Below are 9578 nucleotides of genomic sequence, written 5' to 3'. Positions count from 1 at the left end.
TTTTAGTGCTTGACTGGCAGGAGAAATGGAGTTGTTCCAGATAGCTAGTCAAGCAGCAAACATTGTCCAGGTCAAATCAGAGAGATGGACTGAAAGTAAGAGTCTAAATGCCTAATAGGGATAAACACTAATCCAAGTTACATCAAGTTTTTTATGAACTGGGGATGGAGTAAAAACCCCAGGTAATTCCATCCAAAAACCCAATTGTTTGTCTTCACTAAGCAGCAGCTGTGAATGCCTGTAATATATCCCGCCCTATGTAACACTTCAGAAATTGTAGCAATTACATCCAATCCTTCTGTCCCTCATTTCTATATATATTGAAATAATAGTAGCAGCAGGCAGAAACCAGCCAGATCATTGAGTGATGACTTGGAATGCTGCCTTCCGGAGGGAAAAGTAGGGATTTTATCTGGTCTTTGAGTAGCAGTTCTCATTGATTCTTTACCTTATAAGTGGAATTGATTCCATAAAGTAGACCACTTTCATCAGACACTTAGGGTTCTGCCTTTGGTCATGACTGATGATTTTAACTCTTGTCATATGAAGATCTCTTATCCAGAAAGCCTGAGCTCTACTTTAGTTTTATTAGCTGTTAAACAGATGAGCTCAAGGGCAACTCAAACTCAGTTTATCTGAAACTGAGTTCATTTTCTTGGCAAAGTAGCCTGCTTCTGTCTTTGTTGCTTCTTTCCCTGTACATAAACCATTTTTTTTTTCTACTCAGAAATCTGACAGATATTTATACTTCATCCTTGTTTTTAAAGTGTTAGAGGCCGAGTTCTGTAGATTTAGTGAAGTATCTTATTATCTTTTTCAGTGTTCTAAGTCAGTTCTTGGTCATTTTTGACCTGGCTCCATGTAGTAACCATTGAAGTAGATTTATAGGTCTTTATTCTTCACCATTTACAATTCCTTCCTCAGTGAAGCCAGATGTATTTTTAAAATGCAAATATCTAGCCAAGTAACTTCATTGTTTAAAAACCTTTAAATGGCTTCTCATTGCTTTCAAGATAAAATACATGCTCTTCAATGCAGCATATTTAGGCATTACATAACTTGGCCCCCAAATGTATCTCATTTCACTCTCTTATCTTCTCATTCTACAATGCTCATTATTATAAATAACACTAGTATCTATTGAGTATTTATCAATGATAACACTGTATTCTGCCATTTGTATATAAATAGGAAAAATCACAATAAAAGGGAAAGTTACATAACCAAAAAACAGGGTTAACTGTTATTATTGTGACTTGAACAAAGTCATCTAATAGTAAAATGTATACTGCCATTATGCTCTACTTCTCTCACTTGTAATTCAACACATATTCCGGCTTCACTCTGAATTCTTTATATGTCTTCTGTTTTTTTAACTTGGAAAGCCATTTCCTTTTTTGTTTCTACAAACAAAAACGTCTCATAATTCAACTTGACTGAAGCTCTCCTCAACCTTTCCAATTTTTCTTGGTTGCCTTCTTGTGAATCATTGTGTTTAGCATGACACATCTTTGTTAATAGCCTCTTCTCTATTAGACTATAATGAGTAGCCAAAGTTGAACCTTTTCTATTTTTAGCCTGTCAGTGGGCCTGATGAACATCTGACAAATAAAGAAAAAATGTAATACATCATTTTATCTTGACAAGTGCCTGGCATTTGGATATTATTAATGGGTAAATCTAGGGTCACTACATCAAATCGACTCTTTTTGGTGTTGGACATGCCTCTGTTATGAAAACAGAAGTCAGTGTTAAGCAAAAGTTAAAAGTTGAATGGAGGTAGTGTTTTTACATAGTTATAAGGCAACGGGAAGAGCCTTCAGTGATGGCAGTGATTAATACCTTTAGAACAGAAGACTTGGTACATCCGATAACTAAAGATTTTATGTAAATGTTAATACTGATTACCTCTCTTTTGCAGGGGTCGGTGACGGACTAGGTTCAATAGGGGAATGGGACTCGTATGGTGGCAGTGATACCACCTGTATTCTAACAAAAAGTAGTCATCATCTTATTACAAGTAGTTGAGGCTGTCCAGAGATTTGCAGTGTCTGTTCGTGAGTGGTACTTACATAATGCCTTCTCAGGTTTTTTTTTGTTTTGTTTTGTTGTTTTTGTTGTTGTTGTTGAAGACAAGGACTGGGAAGAACAGCATCCCAGTTGTAAACAATGCTGGAAGCCCGCGAAAGTAATAATTCTGGGCAAGAGAAATGTGGGGAGACTAGATGGCTAGATTTTATCTTATTTTTGATGTTACGCTTTGGGTATTCAAAATAAAATGCTAAGATGAACAAGTTGGTAAGATATGGGAATTGGGTAATACACTTCACTAATAAAAGTAAATAAGCAAGACCTTTGAAAACAGGAAGCATTTTAACCAGCAAGCTAAAGACATAATTTGCAGCCAAGAAAAAAGAGACCATAGGAAATAGAGTAGAAGCATGATTTGAGACAAGTTTTATTTGAAACACAAGCTTTACTTGTAACAAAGGGTTTATTTACAAAAACTTTTTATTTGTAGAAAGGTTTTATGTGATTAAAAACTATTTGTAGACACTGTGTAGTTACAGTATGTGGGCAAACTAAATCAAGCATGTAAATGATAGAGTAGAAGGGGTGCCTTATTTGGTGAAGAGAGCCCACTACTCCAATAGCTATAAATTTGACATCGTATATAATTGCCAAGCAAACAGTTTTTTATGGGAGAATTATGCATTCAGTGTTGAAGAAATTAATATGAAGGTTTACTGGACCAAAATCTGTGACTAATCATACCGTATCTTGTTAAATCTACTCATTGAAATCTTCTAAAGTTACAGACAAAAAAAAGAGTCAGTTTCCGTTCTCAACAATCTGTCTTAAGATACGAAGCCTTGACATCACTACGTCCCAGTCAGCATAAGCTCCTTCCAGATGGCGAGATATCTCAGTGCCTGCTTCATAGCTGCGTCGCCCGTGCAGTAAGCGCCAGTTGTCAAAAGTAATCACATCACCTAGATGAGAGTTTCAGCATGAACAATATACATTTGCTTGATTTACACAGTGAGAAAATGTAACTTGCAAAATCCCATTGCTACTTGGATCACATCAAGAAGCCGCATGCCTATTGCTTTATATAAAATTGAACGTTCACTTTTTCCCACCAGTCAGGCTGCTGGAGCCAAACTCTTTTATGCCTTATGATCTTTAAGGCCTAAGTCTTTTGGTCAGCCTCTGTGAACATTTTTATAATCCTTATTTTTAAAATGCTGAGTAAAATATTGGTATTGTTCTTACTGGTAGTTACTTAGCTCTTACTGAGAAATGTTTCTTTCCAGTTAGTATTAGGGCAGTGACTTTCTTGATTTATCTTCTATTCCTAGTAATTTGTGTGCATTCTTTTTAAGCCTCATAAGAATCCTGAAAATAATATGGTTTGCCCTGTTTCATACAAGGGAAAACTGAGGCTTCAAGCGTAAGGAGTTTTCTAAAGCTATAATGCCATGAAATGAAACTGCTTTGCTTCCAACTTCCTACCTTCTTGCTGCTTTTTGTTTCTTTTGGTATTTCAATTTCATATACTGCTGCACTTTGAAAAAAATTACATAAATTTGAATTTTCATCTACTTGAAAGGTGTTGGTGTGGAAGTGGAGAGAGAGCAACCTTCCAGTCTTCCATCCCCTGGTTGAGTCTGCAAATGTCTACATGAACCAGGATTGGGCCTGGCCTACTCCAAGGATACAAAACTCCATTTGGGTTTCCCAACTGCATAGCAGGAGCCCAAGAACGTGAGCTGTCTTTGCTGCTTCCCTGGATGCACTAACAGCAAGCTTGGTTGGAAGCAAAATAGCTGGAATGTGAACAGGTATTCTGATATGAATGTGAAATTCCATGGCAACTTGCTGTACTATAATGGCTGCCTCAATGTTTCCACTCAGAATATCAAAAATCTATGAGTTTATAGATACTAGAAAGTATTACCTTATTCTGTCAAGAATCAATTAAAACTAGTGCAAGTGAAAAGAATCTTCCATTTGGCCAAATCAATGGCAGACAGAAATGATTTATTATAGATAACTAAAATCTTCACATGTAAGAAATCTGTCATACAACATGGTGACTAACATTAATAATGATGTACTGCATCTTAAAAACTTAGAGAAAAGGTAGATTTTTTTTCTGTTATTAACACAAAAAGTATATACAGTAATACATGAATTACTACAATGTATCCTACAATGTAATCATATTGGAAAACAATTTGATGAGGCACGTGCAATGGCTAAGCATGCTAATTTTCATTTGCAGCTTCGGCATCCTGTATGGGCACTGGGTTGAATCCTGGCTGCTCCCTTCCTATGGCCTGGGAGAGCAGCAGAAAATGCTTTGAGTCCTTGGGTCCCTGCACCCACCTGGGAGACCAGGAGTAACCTCCAGACTTTTAAGAGTGCATGAGGATCCCCAGAATCTTGAGAAAATGAGTTTTTTTGTGTATTTGTTTGTTTGGCAACTCAGGGGCAGGCCAGAAGTCTGCCATTTAAGCAAGTCCTATATTTACTAATATTGTATTGTAAGTTTTCAAAGTATCATATTTCAGAAAAATAGCTCTGTATGTCATTCTAGTAAAGCTTGAGGAAAATTTATTCTTTCAGCTGTTTGAGAAAATATGTTCACTCACCTGGATTCATCTTGAAGATAACCTTGAATTCTTTGCTGTTCATAAGGTCAACAAACTCCTTCAGGGCAGCATAGAATGGCTGAACTCTTTCAACAGGTATATCAAATATTGTGTCTCTGGTTGCATTATTGAAGTTGATGCGAACCACTTGACCTTTTTCATCTAACCTGTTTTTTTTTTTAAGAAAGAAAGTTTAAAATATGAAATGCCCATTTATACTTGTAAGGATCCATTCTCTTGGAAAATATTTCTGAAGTATAGTATTAAAGAACCCAAATATATATATATATATGTATATAAAAGATAGTAAAGTAACCTGTATTTAGTACAGCATATTTCTTCATTTTTGCATTCATTCATTTAGTAATTATTTGTATTTTCAAATATTACTACATAAGTATCAGGAAGATTCAACTTACATGTTGCAGGGAGTCAAGTTATGTCTAATTCATTTTCATTTTATTAAACCAAGTCTACCATATTAAAATCATGTTGCATCACAGTGGTTTTATGTAGGAATTTACCTGGGTTCTAAGCACAGTTAAATTAAAGATATAGCATGGGCAAGTTTTATGCTTCAAACATTTGAAGAACATAGTTAGAATTCAATGCTTATTTTACAGATAGGGAACTTGAAGCACAAAGAAAAGAACAGGGGTTGGTATGATGGCTCAGCTGGCCAATCCTCCACCTTCAAACACCAGCATCCCATGTGGCTGATGGTCTGTATCCTGGATGCTCTTCTTCCATCAAGTTCTCTGCTTCTGGATTGTGAAAGCAGTTAAGGATGGCCCAAGTCCTTGGGACCCTGCACCTGTGGGAAACCTGGAAGAGGTTAGTGTATCCTGGCTTTCGGTAGACTGAACTCTGGCTGTTGCATCTATTTGGTCAGTGAACCAGTGGATGAAAGATCTTGTTTTTTTTTCTACCTCTCTCTTTGTAAATTTGGCTTTCAAACAAAGGTGAACATATCTTTTAAAAAATATTTATTTTTTCAATTGGAAAATCATATTTTCAGAGAGAAGCAAAGACAGAGAGAAAGCTCTTTCATCTGCTGGTTCATTCTCCAGGTGATCTGAATCCAGGAGCCAGGTGCTTCTTCTAGATCTCTCATGCATGTACAAGGTCCCAAGGCTTTGGGCCGTCTTCCACTGGTCCCCCAGGTTACAAGCAGGGAGCTGGAAGGGAAGTGAAGCAGCAGGGACACAAACTGGCATCCATTTGAGATCCTGGTTGCACATGCAAGCACGGGACTTTAGCTGCTAGGCTATCATGCTGGGTCGTTACTGCATTTTTTGATGTCAGTTGTTTTATTGCTACAGGAAAGTTTAAAATATTACTTACTCTATAATTTTGTGTTTAGATTGTACAGAGAAATCACAGTAATCCACCCCAATGTCTGTGAAATCCACAAACGTAGAGGCCAGAATGTGGAATGCCCGTGGATTTTTTTCCTTGAGCTTTCGGCATACGTTATATCCATCCACAATTTCAGTCTCACCTCCTGTGACAGTTTGCTTTATGCAGTGCAAAAGCTGAACCTGTAATAAATAAATAAGTAAGTAAATAAATAAGTAAACTTTTAAAAGTTGATTTTTTTTATTGGATAGGCAGATAAATAGAGAGAAGGAGAGATCGAAAAAACCTTCCCTGTAGTGATTCACTCCACAAGTGGCTGCCGTGGCCAGAACTGAGCTTATCTGAAGCCAGGAGCCAGGAGCTAGGAGCTTCGTCCCTGTCTCCCATATTGGTGCAGGTTTCCAAGGCCTTGGACCATCCTCTACTGCTTTCTGAGACAACAAGCACGGAGCTGGAAGGGAAGTTGGGGGAAGCAGGGACATGGATTGATGCCCATATGGGATTCACATGGTTACAAGGAAAGGCTTCAGCTACTATGCTACTGCTCCAGGCTCAATATATATAATTTTAATAATATTTTATTTAATAATATTTATACATACATATAAATATATTTTTTAGGGTTTATTTATGTTTTTTTGAAAGTCAGATTTGCAAAGGGAAAGAAAAACAGGGAAAATTATCTTCAATCTGCTGGTTCGCCCCCCAAATAGTCTCAATGGCCTGAGCTGAGCTGAGTCTAAGCCAGGACCCAGGCATTTCTTCCAGGTTTCCCAAGTGGTACATGGTCCCAAGGCTTTGGACCATCCTCTACTGCTTTCCCAGACCACAAGCAGGAAGCTGGAAGGTAAGTGCAACATCTGGGTTATGAACAGTGCCCATATGGAATTTCAGCACATGCAATGGGAGGATTTTAGCCGCTGGCCTACTGTGCTGGGATCTCAATAAATATTTAAAAAATAACATGTATTTTCCTTTTCTGATATTGCATTAAGATTCAGAAACATATAAATGGATCAAAAACCTATTTGATAAATTTTTATAATCTAGTTCTCTTATGTAAGTAGAAAAGAATATTGGGGAAGAAAAAGCTACTTGTAATTACTGTTATGAAATCTAGACATGCTATAGTTGAAGACAGACATTGGCATAAATGTTTTCATTACCAAATAAAACACTGAGGTTATGGGATCTCCAAGGAGTGAGTGCTTCATACAGGATCACTTTTCTGCAAGAGGCGGAGTAATTTGGGCATAAGAAGTGGCAATACACACAATACACATAATAGGATGAAAGAAAATCAGGTGACAGTGACAATGGATACTCATAATTGTACTGTTTTTTGGGTAACTGAGAATCATGAGTGGGACGAGATCAGGCTGGAATGTAAATTGGGATCTTGTCATGGCAAGTTCTGACTGTCAGAATAAAGACTTTAATAATTTATTCGCTCATAGAGGGCAAGTTGAAAGGTTTTGAATGTGCAAGCTATATAATCAGGACTGAATTCAAGATGTTTTCTAGCAGGTATAGGCATTTGGCACAGTGGCTAAGGTATTGGTTGGGATACTTGCATGCCATATCGAAGTGCCCATGTTGGAATTTTAGCCCTGCTTCCAATTCCAGCTTCCTGGCACCCGTTTTGGCAGCTGGCAATAGTTCATGCAGGTATTTGGGTTTCTGTCTCATATATGGAAGTCATAGGTTGAATTCTAGGCTCCGTCCTTGAACCTGTCCTAGTTATTGTGGAAAATGGGAGAATGACCAGCGGGTAGAAATTCTTGGATCAAACACCTTGTGTGGAAATCTCATCCTAGAAGTTGTCACCTACACCAATGTCTCTTTGCCTTTCCAATAAGTACAACTGTATTTTTAAAGGACTATTATCTCCTCCTTTTCCTTTTTTTTTTTTTTTTAGTTTGAAGGGGAAGTGTCACAGAGGCATACTTGAGCCTAGGGTATAGGGCTAAGAAGGAATAAGGTAGGTACTGGAAGCATGGGACTAGAAGGTAGGTACTGGAAAAATGAATAAGTCCAAGAAATACTGGAAACGGGACATAACAATGCAGTACATATTGGTTGTTTTTATAAGATTTTGGGTGAACTTTTTATATTACTACATTTTGAAAAGTATATTATAATCAAAAATTTGGGTGGAGTTTTTCATTGGTTTTGTCATTCCTATTGGAAAGTCAGCATTGGTGGATAATTTTTCAATATCTACATTTAGACTTTTTTTTTACTTGAAACTAATTATCTTTAGCTGTGAGAAGTTTGTTATAGGTGATTCAAAAGCAAAAAAAGAAAACCAGTGTATGGATGAGTTTTTATAGACTTGGAAAGGTAAATGTGATAAAATTTCCAATCTAGAAGGATAAAATTGATGGAAAAAAAATCTGTTTTTCTGGTTTTTCTCCAGAGAAGTCTAGAATAGCATTGTCTCTGTTGCCCAGTACAATGGTCACTAGCTATGCGGTTACAGTGCACTAGAAATGTAGCTGCAATGACTGATGAAGCAGACTTTACATTTTATTTGATAGCAATTTTTTAAAAGATTTATTTGTCTTAATTAGAAAGGCAGGTTAGATTTACAGAGAGAATTACAAGTAGTTAACCTTGTGCTTCATTCTCTCCTCTAATACAAATTGATACAGCTCGTCCTCTTTCTCTTAGAGGACTATTAAGAGGGATTATTTAATGTAAAATACGTAAAACTTCTTCGAGAAGCATAAAACACTATGGAACTGTCAGACATCACATTATACTTAATTTGCTTTTCATTGGTTTTCCATTTTTAACCCAAAGAGCAAGATCTGTACCCACAAATGAGGAGATAATTTTAAAATTCAAATAGAACATTCAGTTTCCTACTCTCATCTTTCCAGTTTTATTCCACCCAACTTCTCCAACTGATTTTTGGCAGATGAGCCAATGTGATTAGTTTGGCTTTTAACCCTGGGATTTCAGAAAAATCTTTGAAATGTAATTAGGATAAATTACACTCCATCTTCCTTCCCCAATTTCTACCCAAAGAAGTGACTATAGGGGTCATTTCTTTTGTCATCATCTAGTTCAAAGAAATCATGTGATGGATGACAACCAACAAAATAATTTAAAACATATGAAGTCAAATAATAGATCAGCTTAGCTAATATTGGCCAGAAAAAATGGGCAAAAAGGACAACACAGAGAAAACATGTTCAGTTAAGATGATGAAAAGAAAATGAATGGGCTTTGAGTTTGGTCCGTTTCTGTTTCATTATTTGAGCATTAGCCAAATTTTGTTTAACAAATTTCTATGTGATTATTAGCACAATGTGCCCTTAAATATATACCTGTACAGCATGATAATAGATTGTATGTACCTCTGTCTATACCTACCATGTCATGATACATTTAAATAGCAGAAAGCTAATCTTTTTTTTTTTAATTGGAAAGTCAGATTTACAGAGTGAAGGACAGAAAGATCTTCTGTCTGCTGATTCATTCAACAAGTGGCTGCAATGGCTGCGGTTGAGCTGATGTGAAGCCATTAGCCAGGAGCTCTCTCTGAATCTCCCA

General features: G+C 36.7%; 1 protein-coding gene across 1 annotated transcript in view; it reads right to left on the bottom strand.

The window, feature by feature from the left end:
* Positions 1 to 2434: 2434 nt before the first annotated feature.
* BBOX1 (gamma-butyrobetaine hydroxylase 1) overlaps positions 2435 to 9578 on the bottom strand; it is a 39512-nt gene continuing 32368 nt past the window's right edge. The window contains exons 5-7 of the mRNA XM_040980294.1: positions 6003 to 6199; positions 4659 to 4825; positions 2435 to 2993 (exon numbers count right to left, since the gene is read on the bottom strand). Coding sequence (XP_040836228.1) covers positions 2833 to 2993; positions 4659 to 4825; positions 6003 to 6199 — 525 coding nt within the window. The 3' untranslated portion in view covers positions 2435 to 2832. The remainder of the gene's footprint in view (positions 2994 to 4658; positions 4826 to 6002; positions 6200 to 9578) is intronic.

The sequence above is a fragment of the Ochotona curzoniae genome, unplaced genomic scaffold, assembly GCF_017591425.1.
Source record: "Ochotona curzoniae isolate NIBS_2020 unplaced genomic scaffold, NIBS_Ocur_1.0 contig_3432, whole genome shotgun sequence".
In the NCBI taxonomy this organism is placed as follows: Eukaryota; Metazoa; Chordata; class Mammalia; order Lagomorpha; family Ochotonidae; genus Ochotona; species Ochotona curzoniae.
The sequence above is the reverse complement of the archived record's forward strand: the minus strand, read 5'-3'. Positions and strand labels throughout refer to the sequence as shown.